General features: G+C 45.1%; 1 protein-coding gene across 1 annotated transcript in view; it reads left to right on the top strand.

The window, feature by feature from the left end:
* LOC109904417 (receptor-type tyrosine-protein phosphatase U-like) overlaps positions 1 to 26,775 on the top strand; it is a 268,951-nt gene that overhangs the window by 194,685 nt on the left and 47,491 nt on the right. Inside the window, 9 exon segments of the mRNA XM_031788734.1 lie at positions 2,201 to 2,310; positions 6,549 to 6,750; positions 9,628 to 9,730; positions 10,309 to 10,600; positions 17,583 to 17,619; positions 21,991 to 22,129; positions 24,552 to 24,581; positions 25,212 to 25,372; positions 26,320 to 26,507. Coding sequence (XP_031644594.1) covers positions 2,201 to 2,310; positions 6,549 to 6,750; positions 9,628 to 9,730; positions 10,309 to 10,600; positions 17,583 to 17,619; positions 21,991 to 22,129; positions 24,552 to 24,581; positions 25,212 to 25,372; positions 26,320 to 26,507 — 1,262 coding nt within the window.

Below are 26,775 nucleotides of genomic sequence, written 5' to 3'. Positions count from 1 at the left end.
GTTACATTACACATGGTCCTTTTGTTTGATAAAGTCTTTCTTTATATCCATAAAAACTCAAGTTTAGCTGGCGCGCTTCAGTCAATAATCCACCGATGCCCTCCTTCAAAATGCATACAAAATGAATCTCAAACGTTACCAATAAACATATCCAAACAAGTCAATCAACGTTTATAATCAAACCTTAGGTACCCTAATATGCAAGTAAACGATACAATTTAAGACGGAGAATCGTTATTGTCTTTACCGGAGATAAATAACAAATAACGCGCTTTCCTCCACACGCTTGGAAACACGACAGCCAAAATGGGAGCCACTTAGAAAAATTACAATTTATCCCTCATTTTTCAAAAAACCTGCCTGAAACCCATTCTAAAGACTGTTGACATCTAGTGGAAGCCCTAGGAACTGCAATCGGGAGGATTTCGTCTTATTTTAATCAAATCAAATCAAATCAAATTTATTTATATAGCCCTTCGTACATCAGCTGATATCTCAAAGTGCTGTACAGAAACCCAGCCTAAAACCCCAAACAGCAAGCAATGCAGGTGTAGAAGCACGGTGGCTAGGAAAAACTCCCTAGAAAGGCCAATACCTAGGAAGAAACCTAGAGAGGAACCAGGCTATGTGGGGTGGCCAGTCCTCTTCTGGCTGTGCCGGGTGGAGATTATAACAGAACATGGCCAAGATGTTCAAATGTTCATAAATGACCAGCATGGTCGAATAATAATAAGGCAGAACAGTTGAAACTGGAGCAGCAGCACAGTCAGGTGGAAGTTGAAACTGGAGCAGCAGCATGGCCAGGTGGACTGGGGACAGCAAGGAGTCATCATGTCAGATAGTCCTGGGGCATGGTCCTAGGGCTCAGGTCAGTTGAAACTGGAACAGCAGCATGGCCAGGTGGACTGGGGACAGCAAGGAGTCATCATGTCAGGTAGTCCTGGGGCATGGTCCTAGGGCTCAGGTCCTCCGAGAGAGAGAAAGAAAGAGAGAAGGAGAGAATTAGAGAACGCACACTTAGATTCACACAGGACACCGAATAGGACAGGAGAAGTACTCCAGATATAACAAACTGACCCCAGCCCCCCGACACATAAACTACTGCAGCATAAATACTGGAGGCTGAGACAGGAGGGGTCAGGAGACACTGTGGCCCCATCCGAGGACACCCCGGACAGGGCCAAACAGGAAGGATATAACCTCACCCACTTTGCCAAAGCACAGCCCCCACACCACTAGAGGGATATCTTCAACCACCAACTTACCATCCTGAGACAAGGCTGAGTATAGCCCACAAAGATCTCCGCCACGGCACAACCCAAGGGGGGGGCGCCAACCCAGACAGGATGACCACAACAGTGAATCAACCCACTCAGGTGACGCACCCCCTCCAGGGATGGCATGAGAGAGCCCCAGCAAGCCAGTGACTCCTGTAATAGGGTTAGAGGCAGAGAATCCCAGTGGAAAGAGGGGAACCGGCCAGGCAGAGACAGCAAGGGCGGTTCGTTGCTCCAGAGCCTTTCCGTTCACCTTCCCACTCCTGGGCCAGACTACACTCAATCATATGACCCACTGAAGAGATGAGTCTTCAGTAAAGACTTAAAGGTTGAGACCGAGTTTGCGTCTCTGACATGGGTAATAGTGCCAGCAATTGAAATCAGTGTTATGCTGAAATGTTTTTTTTGGGGGGGATGGTTTGTCCTCGGGGTTTCACCTGCCATTTCAGTTCTGTTATACTCTCAGACATTATTTTAACAGTTGTAGAAACTTTAGAGTGTTTCTATCCAAATCTACCAATTATTTGCATATGCCTGAGTAGCACGCTTTTCATCCGGACGTCAAAATACTGCCCCCTGGCCCAAAGAGGTTAACTGTCAGCCACGAGGCAGTCCTCTAGACTTTACCCATCTGAGCCACAGCCTCATAGCCAGACAGACAGACAGACAATCAGAGGAACTTGTTAGTTGAAGAAACCTGCATGAACTGTAGCAGCGACATCTTTCAATCAGACTCAGATGAACACACAAACACACATGCAATCTTCCACCCAGGTACACACTCCCCAAATCTTCTGGTCCTCAATTCGATTTGCCTGTCTAGGGTTGGAAACCAGATATCCGTAATCACTTCCTTCCCATTGGACCCCCTACGCAATCAACTACGAGTTCTCAGAATGTTTATGTTGTGTTTTCTCTTCCAGTTCCTGGTGGCGTTGCCCCAGAGTCACTGACCTTCACTCCATTGGACGATATGATCTTTCTGAAATGGGAGGAGCCTGTGGAGCCCAATGGGGTAATCACACAGTATGAGGTATGGAACATGCCCTCAACTTTCCGTCTGTCTACCTTTTTGCAATCACATAGCTATCTCAGACTCAATCTTGATCTCTCTCATATTGATCTCTCTCATCTCTCTCATATTTTTTGTCTTTATTTTACTGATATTTATCTCTATCTCTAATTTCCTTCAACTTGACACAGACCACTGTGTTGTGTTTTTTTTTGTTTTTTTGTAAATGTTTTGGTCCAAAAATACTCAAATCACTGGGAATTCAGCTAAAAATGTATTTAATTAAGGAAATCTGTTCAAGTATTTCGATAAAAAAAAAGAGAGGTGATCATGTCTCAATGTAATCAATGTATTAAATATTTGTTATTTTGAAATACAGTCTGTTTTTGGACTTAGTTGTGGTCAATTTGCAGTGTACAAATTATTATAAATGATGTTCCCGCCCCCCGACCATCCGCTTCAACAATAATCAGAATCTGAATCTAGTTGCCTGCCCGTGCAATACAGTTTACATCCGCCCTGATCATTAATAGGGAATGTACCCCCCCCCCCCCGCCCCCAGTTCAGGCCTCCGTATATGTTCCTATGCTAATGAGACGAGCTGAGCCTCTGACTGCAGCACTGCAATTATATATAGATAAGCAGTATAATTACTTATTGGCCGAAGAGACACTTTCACATGGGGGGCAACTTTAAATGCTTCTAATTAATAATACATCTTTGTGTATATATGTCCCTGGTCACCTCTGACACAGGCCTCTGTAGCAAACTCTTAGAGCTTACAGGCAGGCTGCGGTGACACAGCTGAATGAATGAAAGGTGTCCCCACAGAGACAGGTCTGGGCCTGAGGAGTCTGCTCTGACAGAGAGAGAGAGTATGTTGAAAAGGAAGAGACATGTAAATAGTGAGATGGAGAGAGACTGATAGAATGAGGCTGGGGGTAGACTTGATGACTTGTTCCTTGTTTTGTCCTGAGTGATGGTACTGACTCTGTGTAAGCAAAAATCAAATCAAATCAAATTGTATTGGTCACATACACATGGTTAGCAGATGTTAATGTGAGTGTAGCGATATGCTTGTGCTTCTAGTTCTGACCATGCAGTAATATCTAACAAGTAATCTAACAATTTCACAACAACTACCTAATACACACAAGTGTAAAGGAATTAATACGAATATGTACATATAAATATATGGATGAGCGATGGCCGAACGGCATAGACAGGATGCAGTAGATGGTATAGAGTAGAGTATATACATATGAGATGAGTAATGTAGGGTATGTAAACATTATATAAAGTGCCATTGTTTAAAGTGACTAGTGATACATTTATTACATCCATTTTTTATTATTAAAGTGGCCAGAGATTTGAGTCAGTGTGTTGGCAGCAGCCACTCAATGTTAGTGGTGGCTGTTTAACAGTCTGATGGCCTTGAGATAGAAGCTGTTTTCAGTCTCTCAGTCCCAGCTTTGATGCACCTGTACTGACCTCACCTTCTGGATGATAGTGGGGTGAACAGGCAGTGGCTCGGGTGGTTTTTGTCCTTGATGATCTTTTTGGCTTTCCTGCAACATCGGGTGGTGTAGGTGTCCTGGAGGCCAGTTAGTTTGCCCCGGTGATGTGTTGTGTTGTGCAGACCTCACCACCCTCTGGAGAGCCTTACGGTTGTGAGCGGAGCAGTTGCCGTACCAGGCGGTGATACAGCCCAACAGGATGCTCTCGATTGTGCGTCTGTAAAAGTTTGAGTGTTTTCGGTGACAAGCCAATGTTCTTTAGCCTCCTGAGATTGAAGATGCGCTGTTGCCCCTTCACCACGCTATCTGTGTGGGTGGACCATTTCACTTTGTCCGTGATGTGTACGCCGAGGAACTTAACTTTCCAGCTTCTCCATTACTGTCCCGTTTATGTGGATAGGGGGGTGCTCCCTCTGCTGTTTCCTGAAGTCCACGATAATCTCCTTGGTTTTGTTGATGTTGAGTGTGAGGTTATTTTCCTGACACCACACTCCAGGGGCCCTTACCTCCTCCATGTAGGCCGTCTCGTCGTTGTTGGTAATCAAGCCTACCACTGCAGTGTCATCTGCAAACTTGATGATTGAGTTGGAGGCGTGCATGGCCACGCAGTCATGGGTGAACAGGCAGTACAGGAGAGGGCTGAGAACGCACCCTTGTGAGGCCCCAGTTTTGAGGATCAGCGGGGTGGATATGTTGTTTCCTACCCTCACCACCTGAGGGCGGCTCGTCAGAAAGTCCAGGACCCAGTTGCACAGGGCGGGGTTGAGACCAAGGGTCTTGAGCTTAATGACGAGTTTGGAGGGTACTATGGTGTTAAATGCTGAGCTGTAATTGATGAACAGCATTCTTACATATGTATTCCTCTTGTCCAGATGGGTTTGGGCAGTGTACAGTGTGATTGTGATTGGTCGTCTGTGGACCTATTGGGGTGGTAAGCAAATTGGAGTGGGTCTAGGGTGTCAGGTAGTCTCTCAAAGCAAGTGAGTGCTACAGGGCGATAGTCGTTTAGCTCAGTTACCTTAGCTTTCTTGGGAACAGGAACAATGGTGGCCCTCTTGAAGCATGTGGGAACAACAGACTGGGATAGGGATTGATTGAATATATCCGTAAACACACCAGCCAGCTGGTCTGCGCATGCTCTGAGGACGCGGCTAGGGATGCAGTCTGGGCCGGCAGACGTCGGTGTCCGCGACGGTGCTGGTTTTCTTTTTGTAATCTGTGATTGTCTGTAGACCCTGCCACATACATCTCGTGTCTGAGCCGTTGAATTGCGACTCTACTTTGTCTCTATACTGACGCTTAGCTTGTTTGATTGCCTTGCGGAGGGAATAGCTACACTGTTTGTATTTGGTCATGTTTCCTTGCCATGATTAAAAGCAGTGGTTTCCCCCCGTTTCGTGAGAAGTAATACAATTTCCTGGGAATTAATGGCCAGTTAGTTGAGTGAGTCACTCTAGAATCAACATAAATCTATTGCACGAGAAGGCAAGTTAACGACCTGTGGCTTTTCCATCCCTTTAAATGTAAAATCTACAATAGTCACTGCTGTTCAATGACCATTTAAATTAATGAAGAGTTTGGTTGTAAAACAAATTACAGGATGTGGCATTAAAGTATGAAATAACATCATGGTGGAGCATGTATGGCTGGACAAATCCCACTGGCTCTGTCCATATCCTTCACTTTTGTGTGGTTGTACAGGTCTTCTCTATTGAGCCACAGTCAGTGCTTGACCCATGACCTGTGAGCTGCTGTGGATAAAGTACTGCATGAGACATGTAAATAGTGAGATGGAGAGAGACTGATAGATAGAATGATGAAATGAAGAAATTGTTGGAATAGATATTGAAGGTTGAGAAAGGAAAAGGAAGATGCAGTAGGAGTAGGGAGAAGATGATGAGAAGTGGGAAGATGAATTTAGGCAGTGTGTGAAAGAAGGGAGGAATGGAGGAGTGAGAATAGACAGTTGAATCAGGAGAGAGGAGAATGAGAAACAAGGACGTGTCAGAGCTGCCTGGTGAGTGGATAGAGAAGAGAGAGAAGAGAGGGACGAGAGAGAGAAGGGAGATGGGGGAGGAGAGCGAGGGAAAGAAGAGAAGAGAGGAACATTAGACAAGAGAGGCACTGAGAACGGGCTCTCTGAGAAAAGAAAGGAGAGTGAAGCAGAAAAGAACAGCAGCAGAAATAATTGGGGTGTGTTGGTTGTCTGCGTGGTGACAGAGGAGATGTTCTGAGTGCTTCCTTCAGTAACACATGATGATAACAGGAATGATCTCATTCTGGGCTGCATGGTGTCACTGTGGGTTGGGGTGCCAGGTAGGCAGGCACAGTCAGAGACACAGTAACACCACCTCATTTGTAAAATCTCTGCTTGACTCCCCACATTGAAACAACCCACAGCAAAACATCTCTCTCTCCTCCAAGAACAATAACACTGACAACACCTATCAAATGATCTCAGGTAGCGGAATCAGGTCTCATTTTGATTCATCTATGTTCACAGTTTGTCATCAGAGACTACTCATTGTGATTCATCTATGTTCACAGTTTGTCATCAGAGACTACTCATTGTGATTCATCTATGTTCACAGTTTGTCATCAGAGACTACTCATTGTGATTCTATGGTTTGTGTTTTGTTCCTTGTTCCTAAATCTGTTTGAACAACAATACTCTTACTACTACAACAACAACAACACAGCATTGTGACCCTATTTGTCTGTGTTTTGTTCCCGGTCCCCCAGATCAGTTATCAGGGCATCGAGTCATCTGACCCAGGTATCAACGTACCAGGCCCTCGCCGTACCGTTTCCAAACTGAGGAACGAAACATACCACATGTTCTCTGGCCTACACCCCGGCACCACCTACCTGGTGTCTGTTAGAGCTCGCACCGCCAAGGGCTTCGGACAGACCGCCCTCACTGAGATCACCACCAACATCTCCGGTGAGGAACTATGGAATAAGCAGTGACTGACGCCTCAGGGTTAGGGCTGGGGCTGAGAATGAAGCTGGGGGTAGACTAGAGGGGTTGCTGTGGGTTGTTTGACTTGATGACTTGTTCCTTGTTCTGTCCTGAGAGATGGGACTGACTCTGTGTAAGCAGAAATGTGGTAGGTCCACAAAAATAAAGCTTACTTTATGTTTAGATTCTTTTTCAGCATTTTTCACTGCATCAGGATAGCATTGGGTTCCTGGGTCTTGTTCAAAGAAAATACATTCCCTTCTCCCACACAGTGAGCTTGTGAATGATCCCATACCTATTTTTGCACTAATGTTCTATCCTCACAACCTGCGTCAGAGCAAGACCGGGAGGCCTGAACTTTGGCACACAAATAAATATTCAGTATGATCGTTTCCAAACACGGTGTGGGGTAGGTAGCCTTTCAACTTTTCTAAAGCACCTGACAATAGCAGCCCCTGGGTGTCTGATTGGCATTTCTTCTTTCCCCCGTTTCGTGAGAAATAATACCATTTACTGGGAATTAATGGCCAGTTAGTTGAGTGAGTCACTCTAGAATCAACATAAATCTATTGCACGAGGAGGCAAGTTAACGACCTGTGGCTTTTCCACCCCTTTAAATGTACAATCTACAATAGTCACTGCTGTTCAATGACCATTTAAATTAATGAAGAGTTTGGTTGTAAAACAAATTACAGAATGTGGCATTAAAGTATGAAATAACATCATGGTGGAGCATGTATGGCTGGAAAAATCCCACTGGCTCTGTCCATATCCTTCACTTTTGTGTGGTTGTACAGGTCTTCTCTATTGAGCCACAGTCAGTGCTTGACCCATGACCTGTGAGCTGCTGTGGATAAAGTACTGCAACTGTCACCTCTGACCTGTCTCATCTCTCTCTCTCTAGCCTTTCCACTTAACTCTATTCATGTATTTCTCTAACATGCCCTCTTAAACCCACCACAATAAAGGAAAGTGTGCTTTCTTCATTGGTCCTTCATACATTTACAAAGGCTTGGTTTTCTATCCTGCGGTTGAAGGTATTGAATCCAGCCATACTACACACCTTCTCCAGTTTCTCCATACTGAGTTAGTACTAGCCATGAATGTGTATGTTACACTCTTACTCTGTCTAATATTTTTGGGTTTAACCTCAACTGAGTGTACAAAACATTAGGAACATCTTCCTAATATTGAGTTGCACCCCCATTTACCCTCAGAACAGCCTCCATTCGTCGGGGAATGGACTCTTCAAGGTGCCGAAAGCGTTCCACAAGTGATGCTGGCCCATGTCGATTCCAATGCTTCCCACAGCTGTCTTTCGGTGGTGGTGGGCCATTCTTGATACACACGGGAAACTGTTGAGCGTGAAACTCAGCAGCGTTGCAGTTCTTGACACACTCAAACCTGTCACGATCGTTGTAGTGAGTCGACCAAAGCGCAGCGTGATGTGAATACATCCTTTTAATTATAGATGAAAACAAACACGAAGTACACTAAACAAACAAACAAAATATCAAAACGAACGTGACCACTATAAATACTGAGTGCAAACAAGAAGATGGCTGCCTAAATATGCTTCCCAATCAGAGACAACGATAAACAGCTGCCTCTAATTGAGAACCAATCTAGGCAACCATAGACATACATAAACACCTAGATGGTAAACAACCCCATAAACCTACAAACCCCTAGACAGTACAAAACACATTCATCACCCATGTCACACCCTGACCTAACCAAAATATATAAAGAAAACCAAGAATACTCAGGTCAGGGCGTGACAAAACAGGTGCGCCTGGCATCTACTACCATACCCCGTTCAAAGGCATTTACATTTTTTGTCTTCCCCATTCTCCCTTTGAATAGCACACATACACAATCCATGTCTCAATTGTCTCAAGGCTTGAAAATCCTTCTTTAACCTGTCTCCTCCTCTTCATCAACACTGATTGAAGTGGATTTAACAAGTGACATCAATAGGGGATCGTAGATTTCACCTGCATTCACTGCATTCACTTGGGTTCCATGTAGAACCTTTTGTGGAAAGGGTTTTACATGGAGCCCAAAAGGGTTCTACTTGGAACCAAAAAACAGTTCTCCTATGGGAGCAGCCAAAGAACCCTTTTTCTTCTGACCCAAAATGGAAAAACAACACCAGGTAGACTTTGCGATATGAGTAATCAATTTCCACAACAGCTAAGAGCGTTGAAGCGCGAGGCAAAACTTCTCCGCTGTTTTGGCGCCCTGGCTACCACTCTGGGAACAGCGTGAAAGGAACCTGTGCACATGCGTGTGACTGTGTGAGAGTGAAGTCTTGCATCCTTTCATTTCAGAGGCTGTTGGTTTAGCTGATTATTAAGAATCTTTCTTTACTGTGAATGCTCATGTTTTTTATTGGCTGGCTGCTCCTTTGCTAATTGTCTTTTAACGGTAAACAGGGACGGGAACACAATGTGTGTGTGTGTTCCCCATAGATGGGAGCTCACCAAGGTATGTTCCAGTCTGCAGTCCTGTTCAAGGGGGTGTGGCTGTGGGATGTATTGTAATTACAGGGGATTCTTATCGTCCCTGTGAATAATTATGGGAATGTCCTGCAGCTGTCTATGTGAATGAGTTTTATCCCACTTCATGTGTTATATGTGATTGTTTTGTTACTTACTCCCTAATCTTCTATCTCTCACTCACACACACACACACACACACACACACACACACACACACACACACACACACACACACACACACACACACACACACACACACACACACACACACACACACACACACACACACACACACACACACACTCTCTCCTGCTCTACCTCTTTATCTCCTCTCTCTCCCTTCCTCCTCTCTCAGCCCCAGTGTTTGACTATGAGGATGTCCCAGCCCCACTCAGTGAGTCAGAGAGCACCATCACGGTGCTGTTGAGACCAGCGCTGGGCAGAGGAGCACCAGTCAGGTACAGTCACATTACTAATCACAGTAATAGGCCTCACACAACGGTCACTCATGTCTACCACTAGATAAATATATTCACTTGTATAACAAGAATGTTTTGAATAAATGTCATTGCTATTTGATTTGTGTTTCTTATTTTATTCCACCTTTTATTTAATCAGGAAGTGTCTTTGAGAACTTTTTTTACAAGGGTGACCTTAAAGGGACAATCCGTAGTTGAAACAAGAATAAAGTATTCTCCCCACCACTGTTTCGTTATAAAGCTGAGAGATGGGCCTGGCACTCTCACATTCATAGACCGAGCTATGGATGCAAGGACTGACCATCCATGATATCAAAATTAAAGTCTTAACCATGTTTTGAGGCTATAGAGTGTTACTTGGTTTACAAACATTGGAGTAAAACAACATTATATTTTGGGTTCATGAGGCATTTTTAAGTTGGATTCTTTAAGAATCTATATAACTAATTTACAAGTGCAAAAATGGATGTAGCTAATGCAGATTTCCCCTTTAAGAGGGCCATTTGTTTCCAGCGTAGTTATCACCTATCAGTCTGTTGTCATCCCTCTCCCCGCAGTGCGTACCAGGTGGTGGTTGTAGAAGAGGACGGTTCCAGGCGGGTCAGGAGGAGCAGGAGGAGGAGGAGGGAGCTGGGTAGCGGGTCAGACTGTTTCCCTGTGCCAGCGTCCCAGGTGGAGGCTCAGTCTAAGTCCCACTACTACACGGCTGAGCTTCCCCCCTCCAGTCTCCCTGAGGCCACTCCGTTCACCGTAGGGGACAACCACACCTATAACGGCTACTGGAACACTCCCCTGGACCCCTCCAAGAACTACCTGGTCTTCTTCCAGGCTATAAGCAACTTCAGAGGGGTGAGTTTATTGACCTGTCAATAAAGTCTGAGTCAAGTCTGGAGACTTTGTCAAACATGCCATAGGAGTAAGCAAGACAGCACGGACAGATCAGGGGACCAGGTTAAACTACAGTCCTTTGGGACAAATCAAGTGTTATTGAATTGAGAAGGTCAAACTGTAGCTGTAGGAGAGAAGTACTTCAGCTCTGAAACTCAGGCTGTTCTGGACTCTCTCTCTGTCTCTCTCTCTCTTTCTCTTTCTTTCTTTCTTTCTTTCTTTCTTTCTTTCTTTCTTTCTTTCTTTCTTTCTTTCTTTCTTTCTTTCTTTCTTTCTTTCTTTCTTTCTTTCTTTCTTTCTTTCTCTCTCTGTCCCCTCTGAGCCTGCTGCCTAGAGGAAACTGAAATGAGACTTAAGGTAGATAAAAAGAGGAAGTAGTGGGCCAGGTGCTGTTTCAATCATAAAGCCCATATGGAGCTAAATGACTACAGTCTGGTCTGCCTGGCTTCAGCCTCTCAGAGAGAGTTGGATATCATGCATCATATATACAGTATGACCATATGACTCTGGTAGCGGCATATTTATTTAAAAAGTGTTTAGTAAAAGGTGTGCGCCAAGGCGGTTTGGAAACTGCGTCTTCAGTCGTTGTACTGCAATCGCCTGGGTCAAAATGCATCAGAGAGAGTCCCAGAGCAGAACCGGTCAAACACGTGCTTCCTACCTGGTTGCTAGGATTCAGTAGGGGAAAAGCACCACAGGTTAGAAGTTTCCATAGGTTGTAATGCTGGAATGACTAACTTCCCTTGGCTGTAATGGCAAGGACTTATCCTCAGTGTGTGTCTGTCTTCTGAATCACACTCTGACTCAATCTCTTGTGTGTCTCAACTATCGATCATTAAAACTAATACTGAACCCTTTGACGTCAGTGGCTTGCAGTTCTAATGACTCCTCCGTCCTCCCTTAATACCCAATTAAATGTTTTTTTTGGTGTGTGTGTGTGTGTGTGTCATTATGACTGTGTTATTATAGTTGTACGTTTACCTACCTCTTAGAGCACTCTTAGCCACCGTTCTATTCCATCCTGACAAAGCAGCCCATAAGATTGGAATATTCTAATTCATGTATATTAGTGTTTCTCTGTCTGCCCTGCGAGCAATTTTATCTCAATCTGTTTATAAAACTTCTCTATTCAAATCAGCCTGGACTTGCGGTGTGTGTGTGTGTGTGTGTGTGTATTTGCTGGCTCTGCAAAAAGGGGGAAGCAAATCATTTTTTGACAATTATTCAGGATAATTAGCTGTAGGTTTCCAGAACCATGGCTCTGAGAGCTGCTGCTGCCACTGAATGGAACTGTAATTGCTTTGACGGATGTCTTTACTGGAGCTTGAAATACAGCAAGATTGGTGCAATCAGTTCTTTATAAAACACAGAAGTGCTCAGACACATACCCACACACACATCACACACACATCACAAACACAGTCCTACAGACACTGAGTCACGTGGCCGTGGCTTGCTATATAAAACAAGCAGACGGGCATCGAGGCATTCAGTTACTGTTTGATTGAATGTTAGGATGGGCAAAGAGTGAGCTAAGCGACTTTGAGCGTGGTATGATCACAGGTGCCAGGCCCGCCGGTTCCAGTATGTCAGAAACGCACGACAGTAGTGTTACCAGAGAATGGGCCTGCAAACAATAAACATCCAGACAGCGGCAGTCCTGTGGGCGAAAACGTTGACGAGAGGTCGAAGAAGAATTTCTTTACATTTTTTATTTTTTATTTAACCAGGTAGGCTAGTTGAGAACAAGTTCTCATTTACAACTCCGAACTGGCCAAGATAAACCAAAGCAGCGCAACACAAACAACAGCACAGAGTTACACATGGAATCAACAAACATACAGTCAATAATACAATAGAAAAAGTCTGTGTGCAAATGAGGTAGGATAAGGGAGGTAAAGCAATAAATAGGTCATAGTGGCGAAATAATTACAATATAGCAATGAAACACTTGAGTGATTGATGTGCAGAAGATGAGTGTGCAAGTAGAGATACTGGGATGCAAAGGAGTAAAATAAATAAAATAACAGTATGGAGATGAGGTAGTTGGATGGGCTATTTACAGATGGGCTATTTACAGGTGCAGTGATCTGTGAGCTGCTCTGACAGCTGGTGCTTAAAATTAGTGAGGGAGATATGAGTCTCCAGCTTCAGTGATTTTTGGTGACAAAACAGATGGTACTGTGATAGACTGCATCCAATTTGCTGAGTGTTGGAGGCTATTTTGTAAATGACATCGCCGAAGTCTAGGATCGGTAGGATAGTCAGTTTTACAAGGGTATGTTTGGCAGCATGAGTGAAGGATGCTTTCTTGCGAAACAGGAAGCCGATTCTAGATTTAATTTTTGATTGGAGATGCTTAACTTCTTGGCACACCCATCCCGTTAGCGGGATCATTTTCGTCAACATCCGCTGAATTGCAGAGTGCCAAATTCAAATTAATTTACTAAATATATTTAATTTTCATGAAATCACAAGTGCAATATAGCAAAACACAGCTTAGCTTGTTGTTAATCGACCTGGTGTGTCAGATTTCAAAAAAGCTTTTCGGCGAAAGCTATCCAAGCGTTTATGTTAGGACATCTCTCTCAGCAGACAAAACATTACAAACAGCTAGCAGCAAAGTATATTGGTCACGAAAGTCAGAAAAGCAATAAAAGGAATCGCTTGCCTTTGATGATCTTTCGATGTTTGCACTCATGAGACTCCCAGTTACACAATAAATGTTCCTTTTGTTCCATAAAGATTATTTTTAAATCCAAAAACCTCCATTTGGTTGGAGCGTTATGTTCAGAAATCCACAGGCTCGAGTGGTCACGACGGGGCAGACAAATTCCAAATAGTATCCGTAAAGTTCGTAGAAACATGTCAAATGTTTTTTTTAAATCAATCCTCAGGTTGTTTTTACAATAAATAATCGATAATATTTCAACCGGACCGTAGCTTTTTCAATAGGAGTGAGAGAGAAAATGTCTGCTCCAAGCTGCAAGGGCATGCAAAACTCTGCTGGCACCACTGACGCGATGTGATCTTTCTCGCTCATTTTTCAGAATAAAAGCCTGAAACTATGTCTAAAGACTGGTCACACCATGTGGAAGCCATAGGAAAAGGAATCTGGTTGATATCCCTTTAAATGTAGGGAAGGCATGCAATGGAACAGGGAGCTTTCAAAATAGAGGGCACTTCCTCTTTGGATTTTCCTCAGGTTTTCGCCTGCAATGTCAGTTCTGTTATACTCACAGACAATATTTTTGACAGTTTTGGAAACTTTAGAGTGTTTTCAATCCTAATCTGCCAATTATATGCATATTCTAGTTTATGGGCCTGAGAAATAGGCAGTTTCATTTGGGTATGTTTTTCATCCAAACATCAAATACTGCCCCCTACACTCAACAGGTTAATGTGAGTCTGGAAGGAGAGTTTACAGTTTAACCAGATACCTAGGTGTTTGTTGTTGTCCACATATTCTAAGTCAGAACTGTTCAGTGTAGTGAAGCTGGACAGGCGGGCAGGTGCGGGCAGCGATTGGTTGAAGAGCATGCATTTAGTTTTACTTGCAGTTAAGAGCAGTTGGAGGCAACGGAAGGAGAGTTGTATGGCATTGAAGTTCTTCTGGAGGTTAGTTAACACAGTGTCCAAAAAGGGGCCAGAAGTATACAGAATGGTGCCGTCTGCGTAGAGGTGGATCAGAGAATCACCAGCAGCAAGAGCGACATCATTGATGTATACAGAGAAGAGAGTCGGCCCGAGGATTGAAACCTGTGGTACCCCCATAGAGATTGCCAGAGGTCCGAACAACAGCCCTCCGATTTGACACACTGAACTCTATCAGAGAAGTAGTTGGTGAACCAGGCGAAGCAGTCATTTGAGAAACCAAGGCTGTTGAGTCTGCCGATAAGAATGTGGTGATTGACAGAGTCGAAAGCCTTGGCCAGGTCGATGAATACAGCTGCACAGTATTGTCTCTTATCGATGGCGGTTGTGATATCGTTTAGGACCTTGAGCGTGGCTGAGGTGCACCCATGACCAGCTCGAAAACCAGATTACATAGCAGAGAAGGTACGGTGGGATTCGAAATGGTCGGTGATCTGTTTGTTAACTTGGATTTCGAAGACATTAGAAAGGCAGGGTAGGATAGATAGGGGTCTGTAGCAGTTTGGGTCTAGAGTGTCAGCTTTCCAACCTTTGGTGATCTCAGACGATACGAAAGAGAGGTAGAACAGGCTAGTAATAGGGGTTGCAACAATTTCGGCGGATAATTTTAGAAAGAGAGGGTCCAGATTGTCTAGCCCGGCTGATTTGTAGGGGTCCAGATTTTGCAGCTATTGCAGAACATTAGCTATTTGGATTTGGGTGAAGGAGAAATGGGGAGGCTTGGATAGGTTGCTGTGGGGTGTGCAGGGCTGTTTACTGGGGTAGGGGTAGCCAGGTGGAAAACATGGCCAGCCGTAGAAAAATGCTTATTGAAATTCTAAATCATCATGGATTTATCGGTGTGTGCAAGAATGTGCAAGCCAGCAGGCGGGTTACAAACAGGCAAATAACGGCACAGTACAACAGTGGTGTGCAGAAAGGCATCTCTGAACGCACAACGCAGAGCACCAAAGCAGGTTCCACTCCTATCAGCTACAAACAAGAAGAAGCGGCTCCAGCAGGCACGCCATCACCAACACTGGACAATTGAGGAGAGGAAAACCATTGCCTAGTCCGACGATTCCCGGTTCCTGTTGCGTCATGCTGATGGCAGAGTCAGGATTTTGCAGAGCAAATCAAAATCAAATCAAATTTATTTATATAGCCCTTCGTACATCAGCTGATATCTCAAAGTGCTGTACAGAAACCCAGCCTAAAACCCCAAACAGCAAGCAATGCAGGTGTAGAAGCACGGTGGCTAGGAAAAACTCCCTAGAAAGGCCAAAACCTAGGAAGAAACCTAGAGAGGAATCAGGCTATGTGGGGTGGCCAGTCCTCTTCTGGCTGTGCCGGGTGGAGATTATAACAGAACATGGCCAAGATGTTCAAATGTTCATAAATGACCAGCATGGTCGAATAATAATAAGGCAGAACAGTTGAAACTGGCGCAGCAGCATGGCCAGGTGGACTGGGGACAGCAAGGAGTCATCATGTCAGGTAGTCCTGGGGCATGGTCCTAGGGCTCAGGTCCTCCGAGAGAGAGAAAGAAAGAGAGAATTAGAGAGAGCATATGTGGGGTGGCCAGTCCTCTTCTGGCTGTGCCGGGTGGAGATTATAACAGAACATGGCCAAGATGTTCAAATGATCATAAATGACCAGCATGGTCGAATAATAATAAGGCAGAACAGTTGAAACTGGAGCAGCAGCATGGCCAGGTGGACTGGGGACAGCAAGGAGTCATCATGTCAGGTAGTCCTGGGGCATGGTCCTAGGGCTCAGGTCCTCCGAGAGAGAGAAAGAAAGAGAGAAGGAGAGAATTAGAGAACGCACATTTAGATTCACACAGGACACCGAATAGGACAGGAGAAGTACTCCAGATATAACAAACTGACCCTAGCCCCCCGACACAAACTACTGCAGCATAAATACTGGAGGCTGAGACAGGAGGGGTCAGGAGACACTGTGGCCCCATCCGAGGACACCCCCGGACAGGGCCAAACAGGAAGGATATAACCCCACCCACTTTGCCATAGCACAGTCCATGGCCCCATCCTGCCTGGTGTCAACGGTACAGGCTGGTGGCGGTGGTGTACTGGTGTGAGGACGTTTTCCTTTGCACATTGATATTATTTTAGCAACATGCCCCAGAGAATTCAGTATGTTCTGGAGGCAAAGGGGGGTTCGACCCGGTACTAGATGGGTGTACCGAATAAACTGGCCACGGAGTGTATATAATCTGTCAGTGTCTTTTGCTGTGTCCGTCACACATATTTTGACAGAATTTCCAGACCAACCTTGCAAAAAACGACTAAATAGTTTTGATACAAATCTTTTGACCCTTTTCCCAATTCTCTATTGATGCAATATTAAAGATATTAAACAGCGTAGTCAGCTGCCGCTTCTTGAAATGCTTCTGTCCATTATCGGATCTGCTGGTTAATTTCCTGTCAATGTAGTTATCAACCGTAATCATCTTCTGCTACCAGCTACCTGTCACTCAACCTGTGATATCGGCTAGAAATATTGGCATCATATCTGAGGATCATTCTATAAATAACATCAGAACATAGCAGGCAGGGAGGTGTCATTCTAAGTCCAACATTCTATTTTGACCAGGGTCATAAGCAGTGTACTATGAATGGAATAGGGTGCCATTTTGGATCCACTCTGTTTTAATGCCAAAAGGGTCTGTCTCAGAGTCAGGTCAACCTTGACAGAGGACAAGATGACACATGATATATCAGCAGGTGGGGCTGTAATAACCTGTGAATTGTGGGTAAATACAACTGACTAAGAGGTGGGTGGATACAGATCCACCCAGAACAGGTTTTCAATTAAAAAAGGCAATTTCGCAGGCGCTGAGGTGAAAGGGTTCTGACTCCAATATCAGAGCTCCGATTAGATTAGCATAATTGCCCCCCTTGTATAAAACCTGATTTAGCATGTGCTAATCTTAATTTGACAATGTGTCTCTGGTATCGCTGTGATGGGCTAGCTAGGTGGAGGGTTAGGAGAGGGGCATGTGTATAATGGGTTGGGTGGGCCAGGGGTCCGGATGTTGTTGATGAGAACAGAGGACAGGTCACTCACAATCACATTTAAAATTAGATGTCATCTGCTTTCTTCCCTGACTGAGTTTTTTAATTAGCTAGTTTGCACTTTACCACACAGAGGTGGACTCGGTGACTAAGACACACACAGATACACACACGCTCTGACACCTGTTCTATGCTTATAAAATAGGTGTTTGATGTGTTTTATTTTTGCTTGTGGTTATCCCATGCTAATGAACCTCCCATTCTTGTTTCAGGAGACGAGAATGAACTGCATCCGGATTGCCCGTAAAGGTACATTCAGATCGTTCCCTTCTATCTTCATCATTGAGAGGCTTTGAGAAATAGACTACATAAGAATGCTTTCTGGCAAAGCAGTGTTTACATGTTCTGTGCTTCATGATGTTTCACAGACACACTGATGCGTTTTGAAAGATGAAGCTGAGAGAGAGCGAGAGAGAGAGGGGAGAGAGAGAGCGAGAGAGAGAGGGGAGAGAGCGAGAGAGGTGGAGAGAGAGAGTGGGGGGGGGGGGGCTGTAGAAATTAGATTCCTTCTTCTCCCTTCTTTCTCTCTTCCTGCATTCTTTCTGTTATTTGATGCATCCTGACATCAAGAGCACACTAGAGAAGGAAGCCCTGTAGAAATTGGATTCCTTCCTCTCCCTACTCTCTCTCTCTCTCTCCCTGCACTCTGTTATTTGAAGCGTCCTGACATCAAAGAGTCTCTCTTCGCCATTGTCTGCTGGCACTACACCCCATCAGGACAGAGGATCTGTGTGTGTGTTCAGAGGATGGTTCTCAGAAGCATATTTATAATACCCTTAATTTGGTACGTGGCGGTGACAAGGTGGCATGGTGGAGGGAGGAAGGGAGAAAGGAGAGATTGGTGCTGTTCCAGTTTCTGTGGTGGTGGGAAAGAGAGGTTCAGGAGGCAGGGTACTCTGGCATTCTTTATTTTTTTCACACACACACACACACACACACACACACACACACACACACACACACACACACACACACACACACACACACACACACACACACACACACACACACACACACACACACACACTCTCGTTCTGTCTTTGCTTGTCTTATTGTCTGTCTGTCTGTCCGCCTCAAGCTTCTTCTCTCACTCTCTCATTATACAACCTTTCTTTATCTCTCTCTAACACGCCCACACACATGCACACATATAACATGTTCCTCTCACACATTTATTTTCCCCTCTCTCTTTCACTCCCCCGTCTCCCTCTTTCACCCCACCCCCTCTCTCTCTTTCACTCCCCCCTCACTCTCTCTCTCTTTCACTCCTCCCTCTCTTTTTCACTCTCTCTCTGTGACTGCGTAATGAAAGGATAGAGCTCATGTCAAGTGTGAAGCAGGGAGACCGATGGGGAAAGAGACGGGCCACTTAAGGCAAAACCGTCACAATTATTGACATGTTGAGGAAGTGTATGCTGGCGACGGCGTCTCAAAATGGACAAACAGTACTATTGCTGCTTTTTTGTCTAGATTTTGAAGCGAAGGCCATTGAAGGGAGTACGCAAGCACACTCGTTCGGTTCAGCTAGCCAAGGAGGCTAGGCGCCAGCCAAATTGATGCATGCTGATGTCTTTAGAAGACTAGTGTCACACCTCAGGTGTTCCGGGCTGACACCAGCACAATATCTGATTAATGACATACTAACACTGGCAGATGAAGATAAAATGTATGTCCTGTCCGTCCCACCACCTTTCGTTCCTCCTCCCACCATCCTAATCTTTTTTCTCATATACATTCTCTCATAGATTCTCTCTCCTCTTACTCTCTCTGTCTCTCCCTCCACCTTTCCTCCATGCAGAAAGTTTTAGTGGTGTAAACTTTTGCATGGCAACGTGCTTCCTACAGCAGGAGTCAATAAGAACACAGTGATTCACACACACATTAGTAAAGGGGACTTGGAGGCTGGAGAGAGAGCCAGCTAGCTAGCAGAGCTACAATCATCTGCAATCCAGATTTCAGCAGGCCACACTCTGTTTTCCTGAACAGGCTTCTAAGGATCAGGCAAAATTACCCACCATGCCGACAAAATATTATGCCTTAGTGGGAGGGAGAGAAGAAAACATGGATGCTATTCAAATTGGTTGTGCTGTAGTTAACTGGTAGAAAGGGATTGAGAGAGAGTGAGCAAAACAGAGAGAGAGAGAGTGAGAGAGAGAGATGGCAAACGAGAGAGAGATGGCAAAAGAGAGATTTTTTAAATGGTAAGTGAGCTGATGGAGAAAGGACCACATCCAGCTGAAAGGATAGAAGGACGGATAGTGAAAATAGGTAGATAATTAGTTTTGGCTTCGTGCCTCCAGTGATAGACCATTTCATTCACTTTCCTTTTTGTTTACCCATCAGAGAGAAGACTTTTAATTAAGCGTGTGCTCGCAGGTGTACAAGATTATAATTCTCAACCAATTCTGTCTCTAGTCGGTCAATAAACATTTCTGGAAAATGACACCACGGAAGCTCTAAATTCACCATGAGAGAGATGTCAGGCTGTTATAGCTCTGATGGAAATGTAGAGACACAATGAACACTGTGAGACTATGACATAGTGGGGCAAAAAAGTATTTAGTCAGCCACCAATTGTGCAAGTTCTCCCACTTAAAAAGATGAGCGAGGCCTGTAATTTTAATCATAGGTACACTTCAACTATGACAGACAAAATGAGAAAAAAATCCAGAAAATCACATTGTAGGATTTTTTATGAATTTATTTGCAAATTATGGTGGAAAATAAGTATTTGGTCAATAACAAAAGTTTATCTCAATACTTTGTTATATGCCCTTTGTTGGCAATGACAGAGTTAAAATGTTTTCTGTAAGTCTTCACAAGGTTTTCACACACTGTTGCTGGTATTTTGGCCCATTCCTCCATGCAGATCTCCTCTAGAGCAGTGATGTTTTGGGGCTGTTGCTGGGCAACACAGACTTTCAACTCCCTCCAAAGATTTTTTTATGGGGTTGAGACCTGGAGACTGGCTAGGCCACTCCAGGACCTTGAAATGCTTCTTATGAAGCCACTCCTTCGTTGCCCGGGCGGTGTGTTTGGGATCATTGTCATGCTGAAAGATCCAGCCACGTTTCATCTTCAATGCCCTTGCTGATGGAAGGAGGTTTTCACTCAAAATCTCACGATACATGGCAACATTCATTCTTTCCTTTACACGGATCAGTTGTCCTGGTCCCTTTGCAGCAAAACAGCCCCAAAGCATGATGTTTCCACCCCCATGCTACACAGTAGGTATGGTGTTCTTTGGATGCAACGACGAGTTGAGTTTTTACCAAAAAGTTATATTTGGTTTCATCTGACCATATGACATTCTCCCAATCTTCTTCTGGATCATCCAAATGCTCTCTAGCAAACTTCAGACAGGCCTGGACATGTACTGGCTAAAGCAGGGGGACACGTCTGGCACTGCAGGATTTGAGTCCCTGGCGGCGTAGTGTGTTACTGATGGTAGGCTTTGTTACTTTGGTCCCAACTCTCTGCAGGTCATTCACTAGGTCCCCCCGTGTGGTTCTGGGATTTTTGCTCACCGTTCTTGTGATAATTTTGACCCCACGGGGTGAGATCTTGCGTGGAGCCCCAGATTGAGGGAGATTATCAGTGGTCTTGTATGTCTTCCATTTCCTAATAATTGCTCCCACAGTTGATTTCTTCAAACCAAGCTGCTTACCTATTGCAGATTCAGTCTTCCCAGCCTGGTGCAGGTCTACCATTTTGTTTCTGGTGTCCTTTGACAGCTCTCTAGTCTTGGGCATAGTGGAGTTTGGAGTTTGACTGTTTGAGGTTGTGGACAGGTGTCTTTTATACTGATAACAAGTTCAAACTGGTGCCATTAATACAGGTAACGAGTGGAGGACAGAGGAGCCTCTTATTAAAGAAGAAGTTACAGGTCTGTGAGAGCCAGAAATCTTGCTTGTTTGTAGGTGACCAAATACTTATTTTCCACCATAATTTGCAAATAAATTCATAAAAAATCCTACAATGTGATTTTCTGGATTTTTTTTCTTGTTTTGTCTGTCATAGTTGAAGTGTACCTATGATGAAAATTACATGCCTCTCTCATCTTTTTAAGTGGGAGAACTTGCACAATTGGTGGCTGACTAAATACTTTTTTGCCCCACAGTATGTGCATAGAAAATGGTTGACTCAATGAACTTCCAGCTAGCTATTAGCTGAGGTAATTGGTGTGTTTTCTAAACACATGTAGGCCAAGTCTGTCCAGCTTTCCACCCTGGCTGCACCTACTGTCGCTGGTTAGTTAGCGGCTTAAAATCTTCCTCCTTATCCAAGCCTGTTACCTATTATGGAACATAGTCAGGGACAAAGGCAGAGCTGTACTTCACTACCATGCATTATCTCTTCACCTCCCTCCCTCCCTCCCTCCCTCCCTCCCTCCCTCCCTCCCTCCCTCCCTCCCTCCCTCCCTCCCTCCCTCCCTCCCTCCCTCCCCTCTCTCCATATTCCCACCCCCTGTTCCTCCCTCCCTAATACAGTCTTGTGGTATACAGAAGACTATCACTCTAACTTGTCTCTCCTTTGTAGCTGCCTGTAAGGACCATAAAAGGGGTCTGTTCAGCTGGCTTTAGTTCAGCACGCTAACACAGTGTTGTCTCTCCCCTGTAGGTGCCTGTAAGGACCATAAGAGGACCCTGGAGGTGTCCCAACATGCAGAGGACATGGGTCTGATCTTGGGGGCCTGTGCTGGGGGACTGGTGGTCCTTATTCTGCTGCTGGGGGCCATCGTCATCGTCGTCAAGAAGGGGTAAGTGGTGGGGTAGGGGTATGGGTGAGTGGAGGGTTGTGTTGTGTGTGTGTATGTGTGTGTGTGTGTGTGTGTGTGTGTGTGTGTGTGTGTGTGTGTGTGTGTGTGTGTGTGTGTGTGTGTGTGTGTGTGTGTGTGTGTGTGTGTGTGTGTGTGTGTGTGTGTGTGTGTGTGTTACGGTGATTCTGATCATGAGGTCGTCCAGAGAGCTGCCTGTGACTAAATGCATCCTATTAGGGAAGGAATTTCTCTATCACCTCTTGGCAGGCTTAGTCCAACTCCATTCAATTAGGAGTTAGGCAGGTAATGGGGAGTATATTACTTCCAAAACTGCACACATGGCACGGTATTATTCGTGAAACATGGTGCAGTTATAGTTGCCAAGCTTTTTCCGGTATAATTATATATTTTTTTGGCTGCAGCACATCTATCCCAGAAACTCTATACACTCCAGCGTCATTGGCCAAGTTCCACCAGGAAATACTGTTTGGCAGTACTGTACTCTCCTCCTTTATTCCTCCTCTAACCTTTTCCTCTACCGTTATATTAGCAGAGCAACACTCAGTGTGCAGTATTTCATCAAGGGCCACGATATCCCATTGCTCTTTCAAGTCAAAGCAAATATAATAGCAGCATCTTGGTTGGTGTGCAGTGCACAGTGAACACAGTGCCTGTGGTTGAGCCATTCATTGGAGAGGAAGGTTGTTGTTGCCTTTCCGATAGAATTACCACCTCAGGTTTTTGCATGATGAAGGGAGTGGAGCTAGGATGCACGTCAGAGAAGCAGGGTTGGATGTCACAAGGAGAAGAGTCATAGTGACCGAAAATGGTTGATTATGTAAACACAATGGCAACCAGCCAACCAACCACCAGTAGAACGTGGAGCTAACTGTTCCTTGGTTGACAGCTGTATGTGTACCTGTGCTCCCTAGCATATTAATCAATCTATTTAGCTAGGAACCCAGTCAATGTCAAATTAAATCAAACTTAATTTGTCACATGAGCTGAATACAACAAGTGTAGACTTTACCGTGAAATGCTTACTTACAAGCCCTTAATCAACAATGTAAATAGTCCAGTGGCCATTGGATTAATTGTTCAGCAGTATTATGGCTTAGGGGTAGAAGCTGTTAAGGAGCCTTTTGGTCCTAGACTTGGCGCTCCGGAACCGCTTGCCGTGCGGTAGCAGAGAAAACACTCTATGACTCTAGTGACTGGAGTCTCTGACAATTTTTGGGGCTGCCCTCTGACACCGCCTAGTATATAGGTCCTGGATGACAGGAAGCTTGGCCCCGGTGATGTACTGGGCTGTATGGTCAGATGCCGAGCCGTTGCCATACCAGGCTGTGATGCAACCAGTCAGAATGCTCTCGATGGTGCAGCTCTAGATCTTTTTGAGGATCTAGGGACCCATGCCAAATCTTTTCAGTCTCCTGAGGGGGAAAAGGTGTTGTCGTGCCCTCTTCACTACTGTCTTGGTGTGTTTGGACCATGATAGTTCTTTGGTGATGAGTTTGAACCTTGAAACTCTCGACCCGCTCCAGTACAGCCTTGTCAATGTTAATGGGGGTATATTCGGCCTGCCTTTTCCTGTAGTCCACGATCAGCTCCTTTGTCTTGCTCACATTGAGGGAGAGGTTGTTGCCCTGGCATCACACTACACAGTTGTACTACATGTTATCTGCTACTCCATGGTCGCTTGCCTTTCCACCATTCATATACAGGTAACTGCCAAAATAAAGGAAACACCAACATAAACATCTTATAGGCCGTTGGGCCACCACGAGTCAGAGCAGCTTCAATGCACCTTGGCATAGATTCTACAAGCAACTGGAACTCTATTGGAGGGATGTGACACCATTCTTCCATGACAAATTCCATAATTTGTTGTTTTGTTGATGCTTGTGGAAAACGCGGTATCAGGCGTCACTCCAGAATATGTCATTGTGTTCAATTGGTTTGAGATCTGTTGACTGAGACGGCCATGGCATGTTTACATCATTTTCATGCTCATCAAACCATTCATTGACCACTTGTGCTCTGTGGATGGGGGCATTGTCAACCTATAGCTGGGGAATTAGTCATGTTATCCAAAATAATGGCCCTGCCCAGCATTTTTAAACATGACCCCAAGCATTCTGGGAAGTTAATTGTTTAATTTACTCAGGAATCATACCTGTGTGGAAGCACCTTCTTTCAATATACTTTATATCCCTCAAGCATTTCCATTTTTCCATTTCACTCAAGAGTTTCCATTATTTTGGCAATTACCTGTACATTTCAACATTTAATAATGGACATTTTTATTTTGCCTTGTGGAAGGCCACCTCACTAACCATGGCTCCTCCTTTCACCTCTGTTTTCTTTCTCTTCTCTCTCTCTCTCCTCATCTATCCTCTCCTCCTTTCTCCATGCTAATCAGAAGGGACTTCTATTCTTACTCTTACTACCCGTAAGTGACTCCTCCCTAGTCTCTCCCTCCACCCTTTCATTCTGGCGCGATCTTCACCTGCTTTCCCTCTGTAGCCCTGGAAGATGACACTCATAGGAGATAAGCATCTCCTCCACCTCATCCCCTATATACCTCTCATGTCTCTCCTCTCTCTCTCTCTCTCTCTCCCTCTCTCGCTCTCTCTGGGCCTCCTGCTACTATCACAAAATCTTCCTTTATCTCCCTCTCCTCGACTCAATCCCTTATGTTTTTCCTTCCTTCCAATCTCATCTCCTTGACCTCAACCCCCCTCATACTCGTTTCCCTCTCCTTGACCTCAACTCCCCCTCCACTCGTTTCCCCATCTCCTTGCTGTCTCCTTATTTCGATCTCTCTCTTATTCTACCCTCCTTTTTATATTCCCTCTCCTCCTCTCCCCCTCTGTCCTCCTCTCTCCTCCTCTCCCCCTCTCTCCTCCTCTCCCCCCCTCTCCTCCTCTCTCCCCCTCTCTCCTCCTCTCTCCTCCTCTCTCCTCCTCTCCCCCTCTCTCCTCCTCTCTCCTCCTCTCTCCTCCTCTCTCCTCCTCTCCCCCTCTCTCCTCCTCTCTTCTCCTCTCCTCCTCTCTCCTCCTCTCTCCTCCTCTCTCCGCAGCAGGAAGAATGTAGCGCTGAACAAGGCAGCCATGTCGTACCGTCAGGAGAAGACCAGGAAGCTAGGTTCTTTGGACTGCAGCATGACAGAGCAGAGCACCTTGCAGCAGGACGAGCGCACCGCTAACTCCTTCATGGACGCCCATGCCTGCAACACACGGAGTAAGAACCAAGAACACCATGAGCCCTGAGAGAGAGTACAGCTGATAGTATATTAGTCTGTAGGCTAACCCTGTGCCTCCTACTCAGACAGACAGACAGACAGACAGACAGACAGACAGACAGACAGACAGACAGACAGACAGACAGACAGACAGACAGACAGACAGACAGACAGACAGACAGACAGACAGACAGACAGACAGACAGACAGACAGACAGACAGACAGAGAGAGAGAGAGAGAGAGAGAGAGAGCGAGAGAGAGAGAGAGCTGAAGGAGGGGTAAATAGAATGTTCCAGCTGTGCAGAGACAGGTGCTCTACTCCCTGCTCCACAGAATATACCCTGCTACACGTACACTAGCTAGAATACAATCTGTGCCCTCTATACACACACTGTCAAGTACACTAGTGTGTAGACTCTATGCCACCTAGTATATACACACTTTCAAGTACACTCTCTAGGCTACAGCCGGTTTCCTCTGTGCCCTGTATACACACACTGCTAAGATAAAGTACCATCTTCAGTTTCTCAGACTTTCTAGCTGTGTTTACTTCTCTGTGAATATCCGTCCTCCTCTTTCTCTCTCTCTCTCAGTCTGTCTCTTCTCTAACGATTGAAATATTCTGTCGTGCCAGTCAATACATACATACAATATGTCTCCATAGAGATACATGCTTTTCCTTGAGCTGCCTGACGGGCTGAGCAGAGTGTCAGTTTAGTGTTGTGTTGAGCAGTTGGAGGTTGACCTTCAGTCATTCACTGAGGCCCACACTTGAATAGAATAGCATATACTGGCACTTATATAACATATGTTATTTTGTGTAATGGTTAACACGTGTGTATGTACATTTGCGTCCGTCTTTGTGTATATGTCTGGGTATCCATCTTTGTGTGTTTGTGTGTCTTGCGTGCGTGCCGTGTTAATGCATGTGTATGTCTCCTCTAGACGAACAGAGGAGTTCAGTGAACGAGTCCAGCAGCCTGTTGGGTGGTTCCCCTCGACGCCACTGTCGAAGGAAGAGCTCTCCGTACCACACGGGTCAACTTCACCCCGCGGTCAGGGTGGCAGACCTCCTCCAACACATCAACCAGATGAAGACTGGGGAGGGATACGGATTCAAACAGGAGTATGAGGTGAGAGGAGGGAGGGGATGGAGGGGTCTGGGAAGGGAGAGAGAGAGAGAGAGAGAGAGAGAGTAAAGAATGAAGATGTTGTAGCATCCTTTGGGATTCAATGATGTAATTTTGGAGACAGAAGGCATTTTAATATAATTTCTCATCTCTGAGTCCAATGGCTTGTGTGTTCAGTAGGCTGCTGCTGGAGGCTTCTTTTAATAAGCAGCATTCAATATAAACGTATAGTGGCTGTTTTATACCATCTCTCAATGTAAAGCTATTTCAT

This window comes from Oncorhynchus kisutch, linkage group LG14 (assembly GCF_002021735.2).
Source record: "Oncorhynchus kisutch isolate 150728-3 linkage group LG14, Okis_V2, whole genome shotgun sequence".
NCBI lineage: Eukaryota > Metazoa > Chordata > Actinopteri > Salmoniformes > Salmonidae > Oncorhynchus > Oncorhynchus kisutch.
This window is presented reverse-complemented; position numbering and strand designations above follow the sequence as displayed.